The 22,870-nt window shown below is 36.5% G+C and overlaps 2 protein-coding genes across 2 annotated transcripts in view; one reads left to right on the plus strand and one right to left on the minus strand.

The window, feature by feature from the left end:
• Positions 1-2,663: 2,663 nt before the first annotated feature.
• LOC123665229 (4-hydroxybutyrate coenzyme A transferase) overlaps positions 2,664-22,870 on the minus strand; it is a 38,666-nt gene continuing 18,459 nt past the window's right edge. Inside the window, exons 3-10 of the mRNA XM_045599564.1 lie at positions 20,177-20,315; positions 8,749-8,839; positions 7,752-7,943; positions 6,605-6,731; positions 6,236-6,324; positions 4,428-4,547; positions 3,670-3,816; positions 2,664-3,235 (exon numbers count right to left, since the gene is read on the minus strand). Coding sequence (XP_045455520.1) covers positions 3,051-3,235; positions 3,670-3,816; positions 4,428-4,547; positions 6,236-6,324; positions 6,605-6,731; positions 7,752-7,943; positions 8,749-8,839; positions 20,177-20,315 — 1,090 coding nt within the window. The 3' untranslated portion in view covers positions 2,664-3,050. The remainder of the gene's footprint in view (positions 3,236-3,669; positions 3,817-4,427; positions 4,548-6,235; positions 6,325-6,604; positions 6,732-7,751; positions 7,944-8,748; positions 8,840-20,176; positions 20,316-22,870) is intronic.
• On the plus strand, positions 17,354-18,556 carry LOC123665230. Its single transcript, XM_045599565.1, has one exon. The coding sequence runs from the start codon at positions 17,509-17,511 to the stop codon at positions 18,259-18,261; it is 753 nt and encodes a 250-aa protein (XP_045455521.1). The 5' UTR covers positions 17,354-17,508; the 3' UTR covers positions 18,262-18,556.

Raw genomic sequence — 22,870 nt, forward strand, 5'->3', positions numbered from 1 at the left:
TAATTCTAGATGTATATGAAATTTACTTAATTTGTCGAACGTAAAGAAACAAAAAGATGTGGCTTGTAATATTGGAAATGGCCTCCGCCATAGAGTATACCTCCGCCCTTACGGTGCGTTCTAAATTTCCAATTAACACGTTGCCATAGACTAACAACAAAATTGTAAAATTGTTATCATATTATGTTTTATAGTTTTATTTATATTTAATGTTACCAAAAACGGCGTAAATTAGTATATTATCTTTTCAATTAATTGACTCATAATTCCAAAAATATTTGAAACATTATATTACCGCATCGTCAAAATAGCCCATAAAAACTAAATGCAGCCTGATTTTTAAATGTAGTTTAAAATTTTAAATATTATTTTCACATAATCAAAAACTTAACATTAAAATCACCATCACAAACACGGGTCACCCAGATTTTGGTAACGATACCGATAACATGACGTGGCATTAAATTATAAAGTTATTTATTGTAGGGTATGTAAAAGTTCGTACCTACTTTTATTTATTAAAGTTATACTTCTTTCGGCGCTTTAGGACAAAATGATTGAGAGTATAATTTTTACAATGCGCGTGCGGTGTGCACAAAAAAATCCGTCACCCTGAAGTTAGCTAGTGCGTACATAAGTACACACACACTTTTTTTATTCGGTCGCATAATGTTAAATTAATGTCACGTCTTATTCACTTATTGCCGCTTTTATATTAGTTAAAACTTTTTAAAAAAAATTTTCTTTAACTCGTTAAACAATTTTTGCTCGGAGCGGCAATATCTAAGAGGTGTCGGCAAAAATATCTTTATTTAGTGACGTCAGAGGTAAACTTATCAGAATCGTTACCAAGCCCTGCGGACACCAATTACAAGGCATGACGTCATTATTCATCGGTAAATTCTATAAATTCAATTTATTACTCGATAATAATTCGGTACCATTTCAAAAATTATTATTTATTGTTGCTTATGATTAACAAATGTTTTTCGGACTTTTATCCGGCTTGGCAAAACTCTTTTTGATGAAATAAGGCACTTTTTTTCTATATTTTTTTACTTTTATTATTCAAAGTAAGTAGTTTTTTATTAGACATCTACACCACCTACCCAATTTAGATAATAAGTTTCCTTTCTATGTATGGGTTGTCTGGAAGAAATGGCTAATTAGCCATAAGTCCGCCCATTGTACTTCACTGTCTGTAACTATCTTTATGCTTTGTTTGTAATATATTTGTGGTGTACAATAAAGTATAAAATAAATAAATAAGTACCTTTTGTATCAATGCATTTTTGCCAACGTAGTGGTGAAACTTATTGGTGCCTTTCTTAAAAAACTCTGTTAGACGGGAGGCAACAAACTCTTCAAAGGCATTTTGTACTGCCTCTCAGGTATTGAATTTTTTTCCCGTCAAAGTTATCCAAATTCTGGAAAAAGTGGAAGTCTGTAGGGACAAGATCTAGTGAGTACGGTGGATGACTGAGAACTTCCAAACCCAGTTCTTGTAACTTTGAGACCGTCAGCTGTGCAGTATGAGGTCGCGCGTTGTCGCGCAGCAGCAGTGCCGAGCGATTGACCTAAGCTGGTTGGACGTGTGAGCTTACCCATTATTGTGTTTAGTTCTTCACAGTACACATCTATAGTAATGTGCATACCGTTTGGTAAGAAGCTGTGATGAATTACACCGGCGCTAGACCACCAAACAGTTACCATCACTTTCTTAGGGGTCATTTTCGTTTAGTGCATTGTTTAGGTATTGAATCAGGATCTAACCAACTAGCATAACGCTTACGATTGTCGAATATAATCCATTTTTCGTCACAAGTAACAATGAGATTCAATATGTCTTCGTTTGTGTCTGTTGAGCATGCAAGGCACGTCTCGACACGTATTTTCGCTGGCGTTCATTCATTTCTCGAGCTTCTTTACCTTACCAGTTTGACGCGAATGGACCAATATTGATTTAGTGCTAACTTCGAATGCTGCTGCTAATTCAGCTGTAGTTCGAGAATCATCAGCCTCCACAATCGCCTTTAATTCGTCATTGTCGACCAAAGTTTTCGGCCGACCACGTGGTTCATTTCTCATGTCAAAATTTCCAGAACGAAAGCGAGCAAACCAATAACGGGTAGTATGATCGTTAGTAGTGTTCGCACCGGAAACTTCGTTGATGTTGCGTGCCGCTTCTGCCGCTTTGCTACCACGACTGAACTCATACTCCATAATCACTCGAATTTTTAACATATCCATGATGACGAAAAACGTACAAATGCCATGTAAACAGAACGCTAACCATTAAAAAAATGACTAATTATAAAAAAAAGAATCATATATGTATTTTAAAATAAAAATAATTTGAAATTTGAGTTCTTAACGATTTTTTTTTTAGTTTTGAAAAGAGGCTGTGAGCATTCATGCAGCTTGTGCCATTTTAAAAGGAAACTGCAGCGCGGTGGGCGCTGTTACAAATGCATGGGGATTGGGCACACTCGCCCGACGTGTCCGTTCGCGGTCGACCGAAGCAGGCTGTACTTCCGGTAAGGGTTCCGGGTGTGCTGTTTACAAAAAGTCCAAAGACCAATTTCAAAAAATCATATACATCTTTGGCATTTTATTTAGCATGTAAGAGGAAAAAGAACGGCGTCGAAAATAATAAAATTATAACACAATTAAAATGTTTATTTTAAATTTTTTAAACAGTAACATAAACAGTCACATAAAAATATATTAAATAATAGACTGTGGTATTTACCATAAATACAATGACTTCAAAAAAAATATCCTTAAAACTATTATGTATATAGAGCATACGTACATATAAACATCTGTATACTGCAGTTACTCTCAGTAATCCATCAGAATTGGTAGGCCACAAATAAATATCTATAAAAACGTGACAAATGCATTTTTAAATTCGAATAAAATGAATTCAGTACCAAAGAAAATGTAGTTTAAATATTACTTCTAAAAGTAACGCATCAAAACTACAGTGCTGCATTTATTGCTACGCTTGCAACATATTTGTCTATGGTTTGTTAGCCATAGATTAATTAAGGCGCTGGCATACATTTAAGGCGTTCAAAGGCGGCTTTCTCTAGAGCTTCACGGTGATCAGGATGAGCTATCTTTATGAGTTCGTAGGCTCTTTGGCGGAGAGTCTTGCCGAAGAGATTGGCGATGCCTTGCTCTGTCACGACATATTGCACGTGGGCGCGGGTTGTTACAACGCCAGCACCTGTTCAATGAAATATTTATTATTATATAAAAAAACGCACTAAAATATTATATAACGTAATAACCTTCCTTGATAAATGGACAACATTTAAAAAAAAATCAATTCGAACAACTATTTCTTGAGATTAGCGTGTTGAAATAAAACATACACACTATCAGCTTTTTATATTATAATAGATAAAATAATAAACTTTGCGCCATTTTACCTACTACTGTTACTAGTTGGGACAGTGTCACTAACAGTTTGACATTTAACGTTACAGATGACAAGAAAAAATACAGTCAATTTGAGAACGTTCACCTTTTTTTTAAATCGATTAAAAAAACTCTTTAAAAGCTCATCTTGAATCGAAATAGGACAAATATAAATTGGCAAGATTTGCAGTCGTCGTACATAGGTATATGGCCATGGCCATGTGTCGAGTGTCGACTAACCAACTTTAAGCGTGGGCACGATCTTCGACTCGTTCCGCTTGGTGGTGGAGACCAGCGCTATGATGGGCTTGCCGCGCCCGTCGACAGACTCCGCCGCGCCGCGGATGAAATCAACTTGACCACCAAAACCCGAGAACATGCGGGTACCTGCATATTTTTTAAAAAAAATTTAACCACAGAACCAAAAAAAACATTGATATCATAATTATCTCATACCGAGAGTTTTTCTCTCAGCCTACAGGCACATTAATTTATTTATTGTAATAGTTAATAAAGCGTGACAGAATAGGAAGGTGATGTCTACCGAGACACTAGGACTAAGTTAAGAGTGTTAGATAGCCCTGGGTACATAACCTAAGTTTGTAATGCACCTAAAGGTAAGATGTTGGAATTTTTAAATTGATTTTTGTTTTTGCTACCTTGACTTTTTGTTAGTTTTTTTTTGAGAATGTAAATTTTTTGGTGACATTCTTTGTGTGTATTATCGTCTTATAACGAAATTAATATTTACATTTCATTTCATGTAGGTACTTAAAAGAAAAAAAAAACAAGAAAATGACTTCCCATGGTAATACTTTGAATTATAACTTTCAATTCTGATGATATTATAATTATTTTATTAACAAAAGTTTAGTTACTCAGTTTTTTTTAAAGAGTTAATCCAGAAAATCGATTGTAGCTTCACTTCAAAATGACGATTTTAAAGTGTTATAGCATATAAAGACCTACTTGAATAAAGGAATTTCCAAAATTCTTACCGATGGAATCAGCACACACTTGACCGGTGAGATCGACTTCTATACAAGAGTTGATGGCAGTCATGGTCGGTTGTAATGACACTATATGAGTATTGTTCACATAGTCGATTTCCAGCATTTCTATGTAAATAAAAAAAAATTATGTTATTAACTTTAATATTTACAAATTTATTTTACACATAGAAATGAATGTTAAAAAAGGTTGAAATGCATCTTTGTGCTAGTAAGTATAGTGTGACAACCAAAAGACCATCTTGATCATTTTCTGATGTATAATAAAAATTAATAACTATGGTATAAAATGTTTTTTACATAATTAATTTGTTAAAAATTTCAAGTATGTTATATAACAACAGTCAATAAATTTAAAATAAAAATAAAAAATCAATTTTATGAAACATTTTTTTTTAAAATTGATTTAGTTTTTTAAGTTTACGAATGAATCTAATATTTACGATATGAATAAAATAGCATTTTATGACATCGACACCGACAAACATATTAATTAACAATATATAATTTATAGTATTGATAATGTGAGAAAAGAAAATTAAATTATACATTTGTTTACAGAAATTATCATTATATTATTTTACAGTCATTTTCGTAATTTATTTATTTTATTTATATTTTATTATGAAAGTATCAAATGCGGTTTATCCGCTATAACAACAGGCGCTTGGCGCGTTGGCGTAATTTGGCGTGGACCTTACCTCTAAGAGCGCTAGCGCTCGACTGATTTACTGGGCTTGATGCGTGGTAATATATACTATGTTTTTATTATTTAATATAAAATGTATTAAAAATGATTACATCTTTTAATTATTTTTTTTTTTTTTTTTTGTATTCCTTAATGATGTAAGTTTACTTTGATGAAGATAGTTCGTTAAAATTTCTTAGTTTTCTAAGAAAAATATCGCTTTTAAAATTGTACTTATTTGGAAAATATTCGTAACTTTAATTTTTTTTTTATCGTTTAATAGAGATACAAATGGAATAAAAATCTGCGATAGTCCGCAACAAAATCATATTCCACATATTATGATATTTTTTTAAAATGGTTTCAACCTAGAGGTTATTGAAAAGTAGGACTTCAAAGTATACATTGCGACCGTTTACCCAGGGAGGAGGCTGATGAAAAGGTTAATAATTTTATACACATAATATAAAAATTAAAATTCTGATCTGACTATCGACTACAACAAAGGTTGCTCTATTATATTTCAAGAATATAAATTACATTATTGCATCCAACACAGAGATTAACGACGTCAAAATATTACAATTTCGCGGATTGTTACCGATTTTTGTGAAATGGCTCTTAAGAAATAGTGTGCTAAATTTATTTTAATAATATTTACATAAAAATGTTCAAACATTTTCAACTAAGCTACATTTTACTTTAATTCATAACTATAATTACACAAATATTTTATCAATTAACAAAACTAAAAACAATTCAACGGTAACCTTTTCGTAAAATATTGTTTTCAAGTTCTGGATAAGTTAGTAAAAATCTGGAAATAAATAAAATAAAACAATCATCCTTTGTTCTCATAAATACTTATAAAAAAAAAAAAGTTTTAAATAACTACAGATCAAATTGACCAAAGGTGCCGCAAAAATGTGAAAACTTGTAATAAATATGTAAAAAATTAAACAATAACTCAAGTAACAACCCACTTAATATTATTACAATATTATATATATTAACAATTTTTTTTTTGTTTCTGTAAGTTGACATTCTTCAAGTACAGAACTCTTAAAACATTAAACAAATACTTATAATAAATTAATAACGAACTCACCAATGAATGGGTTATTGTCAACAAAGTCGTACAACTCCTTGTTACCAACAAGGAAGCTGCCTACGATGCGTCCCTTGTGGAACTTTTTCCTGAAAAAAGTAATAAATTTATCAATAGTTAATATTTTACCTGAGTTTAGACAGACCTTTATGCACAGTAAGATGGTTTTAGATCCTTAAGTTTTTTTTTTTTCACATAAACTAATAACATACATATTTTGTACCTAAACTAACTGCTTTTATTGTCATTCTGGATCGATGTCATGTACCTATAGGTTTCAAGTTTTATAATGAAATATCTTTACAGAAACCTAATTTGCAGTATTATTTACCCTAACCTCCTACAACTTATTAAAAATATATGTCTTACTTATTATTCGTAACACAGCCCCTCTTGACGAGGTCGATGACTCCGACGCTGAACATCTCCGAGTGTATTCCAAGATCCTTGTGGTTCTTGAGGGCAGACAGCACTGCGTCGGGTATACTGCCGATACCTGTGTTATATGATGCTCATGTTAACAGACTATAAAATATGTAACAAAAGAAAAAAAAACTTTAACTTAATCTAAAAATATATAAAATCAAGTCTTTATTCAATTAGGCTTCAAAAGCACTTTCAAATAGTCATTATACAATTATGTTCGAAAACAGCACTTCGGTACTAAAGAATATAGCTACCCCCTCTCTTCCCGTGGGTGTCGTAAGAGGCGACTAAGGGATAACACAGTTCCGCTACCACCTTGGAACTTAAAAAGCCGACCGGTGGCGGGATAACCATCCGACTGCTGGCTTTGAAATACACAGGCCGAAGACTGGCAGCAGCGTCTTCGGTGCGACAAAGCCAGTACTGCAGTCACCAACCCGCCTGCCCAGCGTGGTGACTATGGGCAAAACACACGAGTTCGCGCTATTTTTGGCGTGAACTTGTGGAGGCCTATGTCCAGCAGTGGACTGTATAGGCTGTAATGATGAATTATGTTCGAAATATTTACATAATTAATTATGTTGAATGTAAAGAGACCACCGACTCAGAATATATATTACTGGAAAGTATCAACAAGAAACTTTGTAATTAAAGAAACTCTTATGAAAAACTGCCTATCATTATAAATTTAGTCATGTCATTTCTATTATGGTTTCATCGTGAAACAAATATTATACTCCAAAAAATATAAATAAACGCTTCACACTCAGTGGCCTCCACTAGGATGTACTCCTGTGTCGGTGGTCCAGAAACACAATACACAAGCACCAACATCCTGACCACAACAAACCCGCATAGTATATAAAAACTTTTAATATCAGAATAATAATCAAATCGCATTTTGATTTTTTTTTTTTAATAAAAATATTTTTTTGATAGCTGTCAAGACTTTATATTTCAAATTCTTATTTATTATTTATGTTTAACAATCTATTCATTCTATTATATATTTTGCTATGTGCCCATTAAGTTCAGATAAAAATATTCCCCCTATAGGCAAGAGGAGCTTCGTAACCAGTGATATACCAACCCATCTGCAGCGTGGCTCCATCTTCCACCAGGTTGTCTCCAATAAGTCTTCCGATCTCCATTTCCTCAGGGCTGGCGGCCCCTTTGCTTCCATGCTCGGGTAGCGGAGTATTGTCTTCCACTGCGTAGTCCACGTGAGACACGTGGATAATAGCATCGCCGAATGTACGGGGCATGTTTACGTTTACTTGAGCTGGAAACACAAGTATATTAATTGAAATATATAATTAAGTGTATATTTATAGGTAGGGCACAGCGAGAAATTTCCTGCTCAAAATATGGAGCAACCCGACTGGGGAAGTACCTCGACCTTACAGAATATCACAGCTAAACAATATGCTTTCAAGTATGGTTGTGTTCTTGTGGTGAATAAAGTAGAGAGCTCCTGGGCAGGGTTGAGAATATGGTCGGCAATGCGCATGCAATGCTTGTTGCAGTGTCTATAGGTCACTAGGTGAGTCATACGCTTGTTTGTCGACCTAATTGTACATTTAAAAAAAAAAAAACTAGCATATTATATAGACTTATTATAGCGTTCCTCAGTAAATGAGACACAAAAAGATTATTTCAATTCGAACCAGTTCCAAAGATTAACGCGTCCAAAACAAACTCTTCAGCTTTATAATATTAGTAAAGATGTTACAAATAACATTTAATTAGCTATTTATTATCACGTATCTTATCTTAGTCCATAAGTATTTCATTAGCCCTAGTTTAAAGTTAAATCATCATCATCAATCATCTAATATTTAAAGTTTATTTTTAAACTTTAATTAGAATACAAGTTGTGCATAATAGTATTAGAATATTAAAATGTGAAATTTACAGTGCCCTTGCAGGGTTCATGTTTGAACTTATTAACATTGTTATGTGATATGTCTAAAAATTATACGGCCTGTGTAGCACATAAAAAATAGTGAGTACCTAAATAAATTGAAAGTGAAATAATAAACTAGATACAGATTTGTCATAGGTATTATACTTCTACAGAAGCTTACCAATAATAATCTTTGAATTCACCAAAGCTGATCTCACGCAGTCTACGGATGTACCCAAACTGCAGTAACCGTGTTGGTCTGGAGGGGAAACCTAAAAGAAATTTATTAAATATTTAAATATTATAATATTAATTGTTAATATATTATTATAATATTAATTATTAATATATTATTATAATATTAATTATTAATATCGCACCTTCGGTGGAACAAGGGCGTATCTTACAAAAAATCGTAAAATGAGTTAAATATGCAGAAATGCCCAAAAAACACTCTAGTATCTAGTGGGACAAAGATTCCCATTAGATTCACTTTAAAAGTCGCTACACGGCAATAGTGTCTTTGTCATTTTGGATCGAATTGGTGGGCGTTTTGGCGCGACATCGTCTCATTGGTCAGTTGCGCCGTTGCCCCCGCGCGCAATGTTTTTATCTTGGAGCGCCAAAGCCGCGAAGGTAAATATGCCTTTTGATATTTGATATTCCTGGAGAGACAAAGTCATATTTAGCACACTTATGCCTTTTTCGTGAGCAAATGCTTGGAAAGACAAAGCCATTGCAACATTTGTGACTTTGTACTTCCAACATTTTTATTATTTTATAGTGTTATGAACAAATGTGGTGTTGTTATTCCAATACATGTTTTATAAAATAGGCATAAAAACAATTCATACTTTCTCATACCGAATTCCTTTCTAACTCTGAGTAGTTGATTACACTGTGACAAATAATTTTTTTTTTTAATTTTAAAATGGTGTTGCTGTTTAAACTCTGAAGCTTTATTCTAAGTTATACCTATACCAATTGATAGCATCCAAGCCACCTTCGTTGAAGACCACCAGAATAAAAAAATCATCATTATCATCATCATAATACCAGCTCATGAACGCCCACTGCTGAGCATAAGCCTCCCCTAATGCTTTTGACGACGATCGCTCCTGCGTTGGTTCTTCTTCTTCTTCAGCCCGTCGTTGAGCTCGTCCACATTTACGCAGTCGGCCAGGCGACAGGCCAAAGCAATTTTGGAGTTCGAGTTGAAAGCTCTCGGGGTTTTGAATCTGAGCAGGCGCAAGTCGGAGCGCAGACCCTATCAGCCGACCCCTCTCAAACTTGACATCGATATTCAATGTGCCTCGGACAAGTCGGTGATCACTTCCTGTTTTCACAGCATTGATCACTGAGACATCACTAAATATGTGCTTTTGGAAGTGTGAAGAAAAGGGAGGATCCTCCGACCAGACGGATGTTGTGTCTGGTGGGCTAACGCCCCCGACGGTTGTTGTCGGGATCTTGTATATATACTTATTCACTTTGAAAACTCTGATAGCGCGATGTAGCATACGTCAGTTTTCTCTAATTACGTAGTTTTGTAGTCGTTCGTATTTCGCGCGATAGATGTCGCCACATCACTCCCCTCCGAGACCGGAGGTCGATAGCAGGTTAAGTCGTCCATTCATCTTGTGATGCTTGCCGGGCCAGTGGAATGTTCCAGTGAGTCGGAACCAGATGCCGCATAGTTCACGGTGAGTCGGAACTGTCTGCGGTGATGCTGCATATGCTCCAGTGAGTCGGAGTGGTGCAGTGCTGCGTAGTGGCTGGCTGCTGCGTCGACCAGGAGAGAAGTGCGTCTCTGCTTGCTGACCGGCCGAAGTGCAGTGTGCTGTGCCAAAGTCGCTGAGAAGGCTGTGGGTGATGACCAGGAATGCGCGTCCGCTGCATGCTGGTGGTCAGGATACCCGTAGTAGCCGTAGATGCTGGCTGGCTGAAGCTGTAGATACTGGATGCTACTCGCTGCTCGAAAGCTTGAGGAAGTGATGATGACGATGAAGGTTGCGCTGATGTTCATGCTTGGGGTCACCAGTTTAGCGATAGTGATGCGGAGGAATATGTTGTGAAGTTCTTCGTCCGCCATCGAAAAGGGAGGATCCTCCACCAGACGGATGTCGTGTCTGGCGGGCTAACGCCCCCGACGGTTGTTGTCGGGATCTTGTATATATACTTATTCACTTTGAAAACTCTGATAGCGCGATGTAGCATACGTCAGTTTTCTCTAATTACGTAGTTTGTAGTCGTTCGTATTTCGCGCGATAGATGTCGCCACATCACTCCCCTCCGAGACCGGAGGTCGATAGCAGGTTAAGTCGTCCATTCATCTTGTGATGCTTGCCGGGCCAGTGGAATGTTCCAGTGAGTCGGAACCAGATGCCGCATAGTTCACGGTGAGTCGGAACTGTCTGCGGTGATGCTGCATATGCTCCAGTGAGTCGGAGTGGTGCAGTGCTGCGTAGTGGCTGCTGCTGCGTCGACCAGGAGAGAAGTGCGTCTCTGCTTGCTGACCGGCCGAAGTGCAGTGTGCTGTGCCAAAGTCGCTGAGAAGGCTGTGGGTGATGACCAGGAATGCGCGTCCGCTGCATGCTGGTGGTCAGGATACCCGTAGTAGCCGTAGATGCTGGCTGGCTGAAGCCGTAGATATGCTGGATGCTACTCGCTGCTCGAAAGCTTGAGGAAGTGATGATGACGATGAAGGTTGCGCTGATGTTCATGCTCGGGGTCACCAGTTTGGAAGTGTGAAGAAAAGGGAGGATCCTCCGACCAGACGGATGTTGTGTCTGGTGGGCTAACGCCCCCGACGGTTGTTGTCGGGATCTTGTATATATACTTATTCACTTTGAAAACTCTGATAGCGCGATGTAGCATACGTCAGTTTTCTCTAATTACGTAGTTTTGTAGTCGTTCGTATTTCGCGCGATAGATGTCGCCACATGCTTGTTCGTCGACATGATAAAGTCTATCTCGTTCCTGACGGTGCCATCGGGACTCAACCAGGTCCATTTGCGCCGTTCAGGCTTCCTGAAGAAGGAGTTCATTATAAAGAGTCCCTCCTTCTCCATGAAGTCAGTCAGTAGCCAGTCCCGGGAGTTCCGTTGCTCGTATCCAAATTGCTCCACTCACAACTCATCACCGCATCGTCTGCTTAGCTTCGCATTGAAGTCCCCCATCACAGCAGTGTAGTGGCATGTAAAGCTATGTATGGCTGTAGAGATTTCCTCATACATAGCTTCCACTTCGTCATATGGATGTGTCCAGGTCGGTGCGTAAGCCTGTATAACCTTTAGCGAATACCACTTGGATATTCTGAGTATAAGGTACGCCACCCTGCTCGACACTCTCCTGACGACGTCGATGTTGTTGACGAGAACCTTGCGGACGAGGAACCCGACACCACCCTGGGACTGTTAGTCGCCCTCCCGATAGTACAGCAGGTTGCCAGACTTGAGACATCGAGTCCTCTCCCTCTCTTCGGACTTCAGATAAGCCTATAATATCCCAGCTCAACCTGCTGAGAGCTTCTTTTAACTCAATGAGCTTCACGTCGGTCCGCAGCGTCCTAGCGTTATATGTTGCCAGGGCCAAGTGTCGTCGTTGGGTGTGGTGGCCTGGCTTCTTCCGGAGATTATAGCCTCTTGCCCCGCCGTTATCGGAGCCGCCGGGGACTGGGGGACAATTTTTTGTCGTGTCTGCCATTTAGGGGATTTGGCGTAATCGCCACGCTTGCTAGGCTGTGCTTAGAAGGCGCTGCTGCCCACCCTCTAGTGGTTTTTCCTCCATCGCCTCTTACGATACCCACGGGATGAGATGGGGTGAAATTACAGATACCTATTTAAGGGATAGATCTCGCGCTACGTGATTCATTTGTTTTCTATGAAAGCATCGTTGCTATTATTATTTTAGTTTCTTAGATACGTTTTCTTTTTATCGTTTTTTTTTTTTTTTTTTTTTTGTTAAATATTTACTGTAAAATGCCAAAGTGGTCTGTACAACAATAACTATGAAGATTGTTTGTAGTTTTATGTTTGTTAGTTGTTGCCGCGCAAGGCAATTTAGTTCATATATTTTTTTATAGTAGTACCTAATTGTAGAATAATTGTAGTATATCTAATATTAATTAATTAGTTGTTATCTGTAGTTTGCATTATTTCTTGTAAAATTATTATCTGTAGTTCCTTTGTAGAATTTCATTGTCTTTTGCATAATCTTGTATTATCTATAACTTTTTCCGGCCCTTCCTAATTTAACTTCTCAACATGTCACATCGTATTAAAAGCAATTAATTAAAATTTAAAAGTATATTGAGTTTTAATTATCAAATTAAGGCTCCATTATGTATCAAATACATAAATTGGTGGCCCATGAGGGGAATCCGTCAATAATTGAATAAATTTAACAAAAATAACGCAAATCGTACCGGCACCGCCACGTGGTGCGCATGCAACAAAGGCAAGAAGATTGAACAAATGGAACAATAGAACAAATATTAAGGCTGGAGTAAAACTGATCTGGACTTCGATGAAGCTAGAGGCATGGTATATCTAAAGTACCAACTCGTGCGGCGCAGTCTGCAAAGATAAGTGTCCATCCTTTGTTCTTCCTAACCAATTCACCTACCTATCCTTTAGTCAAAATTGCAAACAATTTTCTTTTGGAAGGTTTAAAATTACATATTTAGTGTTAATATCACTCCGCTTGCGTAAATTATTAAAATTAATTTACAAAATCAGCGTTAAATACATTAAAAGATGCTTCAATAAAGTACTTTAACCAACAAGTACCAAGCATCTAACTTATTTTTCTCTTAAATCTACAGTCTTATTTCTAATTGTTTAAATAAATGGTGGCCCATGTTTATAACAGTAATTAAATAGTTATAAATTATAATACATTTTCTTTTAAATAAAATTAAAGTTATAAAGTTACATTTCTTTGTTAATTAATAATATAAATTTCTTGTTAAACAATAATAAGTAATAATACAAGATATTTAATGCATAGTTAGATAAAATTAGCCTTTTGTTTGTGATTAACAAAAATTTATTGCATCATATTAAAATATTTAGATTGTTATTAAATATCTACATAAAATATTTGAATTATTCCAGGATGGACAGGTTGTTTACGAGTTAATGATCTCGATCAGCTGTCCTGCCACTTTCCCAGTGACCTATTGAGGAGCGTGAGAATACCTAATTTTTTAAATTATATTTTCTCGACTATTTTTTGAAACTTATTTTGCTTCAACATGTCTAAGCCCGATAGGCATTCAAGTCTCACTCATCAAGAAAAATTAACCAATTTAATTACAATGAGAAGTTCAATTAGGGGACAGATTACTAAATTTAAAAATTATTTAATTACAATTAATGCGCAAGAGGAGATTTCAAATATATCCCTTGCCGAGTTAGGTTTAAAGTTGAATAAATTTGAGAGTTTATCGTTGAAGTTTGATGAAATACAAAGTGAGATTGAGATTCTTAATTCTGAAAATTTGTCTACGGAGCTTGATGAGCGTGAGGCCTCTGAAAATAATATAATTTCAAACATAGCTATGGCTAAGTCCATACTTGATAGGCAAAATAATCTTGAGACCGAGCGACGAAACTCAATCGCTGTTGAGGCTCAGTGTTCTCACGACCATCAGGATCTAGGGTTTAAATTACCTCAAATTCAAATATCTAAATTTGATGGTGCATATTTCCGCTGGCTTGAATTTCGTGATACCTTTGAAAATCTAATTCACAACAATGATCGTATAAAACCTATACACAAATTTCATTATCTTATATCCTATCTGGAAGGGGATGCAGCCCGGATTATATCCAACCTGGAAGTGTCTTCGATTAACTATGCGAAGGCCTGGCAGCTTCTCGGAGATCGTTATAATAACAAAAGATTATTAATTAATCATCACTTAAGTTCTTTGTTTAATATACAAGCTCACACCCGAGAGTCTGAAAGGTCTTTGCGCTTTTTGGTTGATCATGTCACTAAAAACTTACGTGCCTTGGCTAGCTTAGGCCAGCCGACTGATAGGTGGGATATCTTGATAATTTTTATGTTGTCCTCTAAGCTTGACAGCCGGACTCTGATGAAGTGGGAGGAGTACCGTAACACTCTCGATGATGTCCCGACTTTGGATCAATTTCATAAATTTTTAATTGATCGTGCTGATGTCTTGGAGGCACTCAACCGTAATAAATATGATAATAATGTTAAATACTTACCAGTGATCTCACGGCCAGCGCCCTCTGCACCTACCTCTAGTAATAACAGTAACAATAATCATAAACGAAATAATCATACAAAATCATTTGTAGGTATTAATCAAAAAACAAAAGGCTCTTTAAATTCAAATCAAGTCAAGTCCTTCACTTCTGTGTGTATTATATGCAGTGACAATCATAAGGTTTTTGAATGTCCTATCTTTATTAAAAAAGGCATCCAAGAGAGGTTAGCAGACGTGACCAAATACAAATTGTGTGCCAATTGTCTCAGGCAAGGCCACCCAGTAAGCGAGTGCCGCTTCGGTCCGTGCCGAGAGTGTAAGCAAAAACACAATAGTTTGTTGCATGAATCTAAACAGAGTGTTGTCAATAATTCAGTTGTTGTAAGCTCAGTCTCGTCTGCGGCTAATGTTTCCAATTTAGGGTCCAATCAAGTACTTCTCTCCACGGCGGTTATCGAAGTAGTGAACCCTAGCACTAATGAAAAGGAAAAGGTCCGTGCCCTATTAGATTGCGGTAGCGAGTCCTCCTTTATCACGAAATCTTTAAAAGAAAGATTGTCATTAAAATCATACCCCAGTGACTGTCTAAAGGTCATAGGTATCGGTAATAATCACAACAATAACATAACTGAAAGCTGTATCGCTCAAATAAATTCATTAAATGATTCATTTAAGGTTAAGTTATCATGCTTTGTTCTAAAGGAGCTTACAAGTAATATACCTAAATGCGCGATAGATATTAAAAATCTTAATGTTCCTAAAAATTTACCATTGGCAGATCCTGAATTTAATCACCCGGCTTCAATTGAAGTTTTAATTGGAGCAGACATTTTCTGGGACCTCTTGGGTAGTGAACACCACTCCTTGGGGCCTAAAAATCCTCATTTGCGAAATTCACGGTTAGGCTGGTTAATATCAGGTCCAATTAATGTAATAAATAACAAAAGGAGAATTCATTGCAATTTTAATGCAATATCTAAAAATAGTAATAAAGAAAACAATATTGAGAATTTGTTAGTTAAATTCTGGGAGGTTGAACAGGTTCCCAATAAACCATTTCTCACCCCAAAGGAGCAAGAATGCGAGAAACATTTCATGACTCACACTGTACGCTTGAGTAACGGCAGGTTTGAAGTCAAATTGCCTTTAACCGAATCTCCTGGTTGTCTCGGGGATTCGTATAATTTAGCGAAAAAACGTTTCTTAAACTTAGAACGCAAATTCAAGCGTAATCCGGCGTTAAAGTCTAAATATTCGGAATTTATTCGTGAATATGCCGAGTTAGGGCATCTCAGTGAGTCAGTAATTGTAAAACCAGTCCCAGATATCATTAAAGAAGAGTGGAATAGTTTTGCTGACAACTTACCTTTTATTCAAGGTTTGAATATAACCAGGCCAGTTATATGTGACTCGCCTAAATCAATTGAAATGCATGTTTTCAGCGACGCCTCACAAGTCGCCTACGGCAGTTGCGTTTATATGAGGTCTGTTGCTGCAAATGGTGACGTCACTGTAAAACTATTATGCAGTAAGTCTAAAATCTCACCTGTGAAGCCCACGACGATAGTACGTCTCGAGCTCTGTGCCGCACTGCTGGCTGCGAGGCTCAGCAAAGCTGTACTGGACTCGCTGCGTTACAAACCTGATCGCGTGCTTTACTGGTCTGACTCGAGCATAGTTCTGGCTTGGCTGAAAAATAATATTACACAGTTAAAATCATTTGTGGCAAATCGTGTCACAGAAATATTAGAAATAACTTACCCATCAACTTGGCGGTACGTACCCACTGCTGAAAATCCGGCTGATTTGATCTCCCGTGGTGTAGATGCTTCTAGCCTGCAATCCCTGGATCTGTGGTGGTGCGGACCTAAATTTTTAGTTGAACATGAAAATCATTGGCCCGTGTTAAAATGCAATAAAAACATTGTAATTCCTGAAATAAAATCAAATACTACTACTGTTGCGGAACCATTCATTAATTTTGAAAATTATTCTTCATTTAATCGACTTCAACGTTCCTTTGCTTATGTTCACAGATTCATTTATAATTCGAGAAACACTAAAAATAAACGGCTGGGAAACTTAACCGTAGATGAGCTGAGCCAGTCATTCAACGGACTATGTGTAATAGCTCAGGTCGATTCTTTTCCCACAGAGTACGAAACTCTTAGTAAAAATAAATTATTAAGTCCCAAAGCTAAAATTTTATCGTTGTCACCTTTTATGAGCGAGAAGTTGATCCGAGTCGGTGGCAGAATCGATGCCTCTAATTACTCGTACGAAAAGAAACACCCAATTTTACTCCATGCATCCCATCGACTTACAAAACTTATATTTGTTCACGAGCACAACAAAAATATGCACGCGCCACCTCAATTATTGTTGTCCCTAGTCAAGGAACGAGTGTGGCCTATAAATGGAAGGCGACTCGCTCGGCGCACGGTAGACAACTGCACGCGCTGCCGACGCGTTAGCGGCAAAACTTTATGCCCTCTGATGGGTAATCTCCCAGCTCAGAGAATTAACCCAGATTTCCCGTTTATCTCCGTCGGTCTGGACTTCGCCGGTCCTTTTCAAATATTAAACCGTAAAGGTCGTGGCAGTAAACTCATAAAATGTTACCTTTGCTTATTTGTCTGCTTACGTTTCAAATGCGTCCACTTAGAGGCCGTAAGTGATTTGTCCAAAAATGCATTTATAATGACGCTTAGAAGGTTTATTGCACGAAGAGGTAAGCCAGCGGAAATATTTTGCGATAATGGTAGAAATTTTGTCGCCGCTGCCAAAGAGTTAGGGCAATTTTTAAAAACCAATCAGGAGTCTCTGTCTGACTTTGCCACTCAAGAAACTATTAAATTTGTATTCTCACCAAGTCGAGCGGCACATTTCGGCGGGATCTGGGAAAGTGGCATTAAGTCCGCTAAATATCATTTAAAACGTGTCATGGGCAACAGTCATGTCACATTCGAAGAACTTTTGACTTTGTTTACGCAAGTGGAGGCGATACTTAACAGTCGCCCTTTATGTCCCATGTCATCATCCCCTGACGATCTCCTCTCCCTCTCCCCAGGACACTTCCTAATCGGAAGACCTTTGACTGCGCCGCCGACACAGGCGTTTGACAACTACAACGAGAACACCCTGCAACGATATGAACGCATAGAAAAAATGTATCAGCATTTTTGGCAAAGATGGCAGAGGGAATACATTTCGGAAATACAACAGCGAACCAAATGGAGAACCAAAAAGGCCAAGCTGAACGTCGGTGATTTGGTTCTCATCCATGAAGACCACGTCCCTCCGCTGTGCTGGAGGCTTGGGCGAGTGACGCGTTTGTTCCCGGGTCCAGACGGCGTATCCAGGGTCGCGGACTTGTCCACCACTAGAGGCTGCGTACGGCGGCCACTTGTGCGCCTCTGTCCTCTACCAACTGCTGAAGATCTTCAAGGTTGAAAGAGCTTCCTTTCAACGAGGCGGGAGGATGTTGCCGCGCAAGGCAATTTAGTTCATATATTTTTTTATAGTAGTACCTAATTGTAGAATAATTGTAGTATATCTAATATTAATTAATTAGTTGTTATCTGTAGTTTGCATTATTTCTTGTAAAATTATTATCTGTAGTTCCTTTGTAGAATTTCATTGTCTTTTGCATAATCTTGTATTATCTATAACTTTTTCCGGCCCTTCCTAATTTAACTTCTCAACATGTCACATCGTATTAAAAGCAATTAATTAAAATTTAAAAGTATATTGAGTTTTAATTATCAAATTAAGGCTCCATTATGTATCAAATACATTAGTTTTGATTTGTTCAAGTGGAGTTAGTGAGTAAGTGAGTTTGATTTGTTAGAGTAAAGTAAAAACGGACTGATTACTATGGACAAAGATTTTATAACGTTAATATTGACGCTAATTTTAAAGGCAAATTCCAAAGAGTTGGCTAGAGTTTTTTAAGATTTTTCAACAGAAGTTCCTAAAAAAGATGTTTAATTATAAAATAAAACATTTTTTGCAACAATTAAACTAATTTCTATTTTTCAAAATCTTTAAAACACGAACGATAAATATGGTCATAATTACAAAACGATTTAAATGTTGGTGGAACAAAGGCATAAATGTACACCTTATTTTGAAAAAAATATTAATAGCAATTAACAAAAAATATTTGGCACTTGCAAACTACATGGCCATATTCACAAGTAAATAGGTCGTATTTCATGCAAAGAACAAACACTTTGAAGCAGTACAAAGACGAATAATACGACTCGGAATGTAAAAAAAACTTTAAAATGGCTCTCCTGTAAAATTACAAAAAGTGGAGTTGAGCCCTTGTTCCACCGAAGGTGCGATATATTATTAATTTATATTATAATATTAATATTACTAGTGAAAACATACACACATTATATAGGTCATTCACTCCTATAATGTGATATACTAAACTAGACTAGCTGTGCCCCGCGACTTCACCGGCGTTAATTTAAGGAAAAACAGTAAGTACTTAATTTTTTTTTTGTTTTGCTTAGTCCATTTACCAAAGAAGGCTTTAGGCAATTTAATATTAAATTCGAACCAGTAATTCCTAAGATTAGCACGTTCAGACAAACAAACTCATCAACTTTATAATATTAGTATGAAAACACATACAATAACTGAGGTAGGGCACAGCAGGAAATTCCCTGCTCAAAATATGGAGCAGCCCGACTGGGGTAGTACCTCGACCTTACAGAAGATCACAGCTAAACAATACTGCTCTCAAGCAGTGTTGTCTTCCTGTTGGTGAGTAAGGTGACCAGAGCTCCTGGGGGAATTGGGGGTAGGGCCGACAACGCGCTTGCGATGCTTCTAGAGTTGCAAACGTCAATAAACTACGGTAATCGCTCGCGTGAGCTGTACGCTTGTTTACCGACTTAGTTATATAAAAATACAACTTCAAAAAAAAAAAAAAAACAAGAGTCACCTTAATGTTATACATGCAAAGAAGGGTAAACTACTTAAGACTCTATTAGATATGATTGTCTACTCTCTCATACATCATCTGTCATCAATCTCTCATCTCAATCATCTCTCATACAATCTTACCCTGATAAGCTAGCAATACACATGCTGTATTCTTTTATTCTCTGTAAATAATTACTCTTTTTCTCTGTGTAAATAATTCGTAATATCAATAAGCAGATTAACCTTTTTATTTATTTATATATTCTTATCTGTTTTAGAAAGTCTGACTGTTACAGAGTTTTGATAGCGTTAAAGCATCATTCTTCGGCTAATATTATTAAATTGTTTTGCATTGGAAAATAACAAAGTTTATATAGACTTTATATGGCTAAAATGCATTATGGCCAGAAGATATGTCAAACCTTACCTGAATGACAGCAATGTCAGGCTGGATGATTTTTCTGTGGAACAGCTTGGGAATGTCCTGGAGGAAGATCGGTATGGCGTCAGAGCGACCCTCCGCTACTGATTTACGTACGTTGGCTGCCATGAACAACGAGACGGATCTGGAATAATTGATTTAATAATTACATTTAAAGGCGCTAAATAATTTGATTTAATAAAGTATAGTAACTAGTACTTAATAATGTATTAAGTAAGGCATGGTAAATCAAAATTAAAAATTACTTTCATTTTTGAATTGTCATTTTAAAAATCAAAATTAAATCTGTTTTGATTCATTTATTGTAGTTAAAAGTTAAGCGTCCACCCGTTCATAATTTAAATTCTGCAGAGATGAATCGGCAAGAAACTCCGCAGTAACTCTTTTAAAAAGGCCTTATCATTAGATTTTAACCAACCATGGGATTTAATATGGCCAAATCAATAGTTACATCATCATCATTACAGCCTATACAGTCCACTGCTGGACATAGGCCTCCACAAGTTTACGCCAAAAATAACGTGAACTCATGTGTTTTGCCCATAGTCACCACGCTGGGCAGGCGGGTTGGTGACCGCAGTACTGGCTTTGTCGCACCGAAGACGCTGCTGCCCGTCTTCGGCCTGTGTGTTTCAAAGCCAGCAGTTGGATGGTTATCCCGCCATCGGTCGGCTTCTTAAGTTCCAAGGTGGTAGTAGAACCTTGTTATATTCCTTAGTCGCCTTTTACGACACCCACGGGAAGAGAGGGGGTGGCTATATTCTTTGGTGCCGTAGCCACACAGCACAATCAATAGTTTAAGAGAGCCTAATTATGATATGATATAAAATCATATTGCCTACCTAAAATATATATGAACAACGATACAACAACGATAGATGATCGTTCACAGTATAATTCCTCCCTCCCTCATGTCCTCTATAATAAGAGAAATGTCATTTTTTTTATTAATTGATTTATTTCGGAAATGGGTTAAGTCAAAAGTGATTCTCTGTACATGAAAACCAAAAAAAAAAAATGCTAGGTGCCAAAACTTATGTGATTGTGAAATATGCGTAGATAAATAATCTGGGGTTGAACTCAACTCCGCGGTAGACAAGTCATTAATATCCAATGTATATAAGTTTTGATGTAATCTTTATTTATAGGTACTAAGCTTAACCACAGTAATTTATCTCATATCTTTAAATCTAATTTAATAGATATGTTTAATGTTTATCTACTGGAGTTGATAGTAGTTTAACTTTGCTAAAATATGATTGACATGCACGAGATAAAAATATAATTCCAATGTCATGTAACATGTTCGTAAATAGAGATGATTCTTTGACTGAATATTGGTATAGAATATAAATTTAACAAAATTATAATAAATTAAAAAAAAAACCGAAAATCCAAAACTGCACGCCTCCATGCATTTCTTTAAAACCATTGTTTGCAGCTAGGGACACGATATCGAATCCGATACTTTACTCATATCGCTACCTTTTGATTCGATACTAGTATTCAGAAATTCGATACTTCCTTTCGATACTTAGTACTAATATCAGTACTTAGCATCAAGTATCGATTCCATAAAAAGAAAAAATAAACGAGCAACTAACTTGACGCTTTTTTCGTCGACCTACGTTGTATTATATCGCATAACTTTCTACTGGATTTACCGATTTTGATAACTCTTCTTTTGTTGGAAAAGGGGTAATCATTAGTTTAGTACCATGATAAGGAAACCAGGATATGATGATGGAATCTCAGAGAAATCGAGGGAAACTCTCGAAAATCCGCAATAACTTTTTACTGGATGTACCGATTTTGATAATTTTTAATTTAATCAAAAGCTCGAGATCTGATAACTACTTTTTGAGTAATCTTTGATAACGCGTAGTTATTTGACTAATTGTTCGTCGATCTACGTTGTATTACTTGTCGGTGTAATTGAAGTCGGTTTTTTTTCGTTTGTCTGCAAACACAATTATTATGCTTATCTCTTCTCCATAATTGGTTTAGTAGAAATAAAACCTTTTTTGTATCTAAGTTGTTTATTTTTATTTTCATTGTGGTCCATTAATGAATCACAACAGGTCTCATTCATGGTCTGCGCGCCTCTGTTGTGGATGTGAATTAATTTAAAGTAATAGGGAAACTCAAAATTTATTCAATACTTACTCATATCGATACTTGAGTTTCGATGCTATTACTAATTTGATACTTTTGTTTCGATACCGATACTATATCGATATCGATACTTATGGTTGCGATATCGTGTCCCTATTTGCAGCTTATCCCTAGCAGCGGCCTCTAGTAGCTCGTTTAGGAACTAATGATCGACTAAACAACGATAAGTTCGATTAGTTGATTAGTTCGATGGTTCATGCAGATAATCAGAGACGGCTCAGGTACTATATTATTCGGATACTTTTTTATTATGGTAGAAATGTAAAAATATTTATTATAAAAATTTGAAGAACTTTCAACCTTCGTATTCAATAGGCTTTTCAGTGAATAGTTTCCGGACATAATAATAAAAAAAAAACAGTTTATTAATTTATTTCCACAAGTGGTTCTCGCGTTATTTTGCTAACATCCGTACATCCAAAATGGTGACGTCCGACGACATAATATTCCTTTTTATCGATTATTTTTACTATAATAGTATTTAACAAAAGATATTTAATTTAT

Source organism: Melitaea cinxia, chromosome 23 (genome assembly GCF_905220565.1).
Source record: "Melitaea cinxia chromosome 23, ilMelCinx1.1, whole genome shotgun sequence".
Taxonomy (NCBI): Eukaryota; Metazoa; Arthropoda; class Insecta; order Lepidoptera; family Nymphalidae; genus Melitaea; species Melitaea cinxia.

Excerpts from the sequence above, each read along its gene's own strand:
- LOC123665230 (XM_045599565.1), top strand. The coding sequence starts at position 17,509 with ATGACGCTTAGAAGGTTTATTGCACGAAGAGGTAAGCCAGCGGAAATA.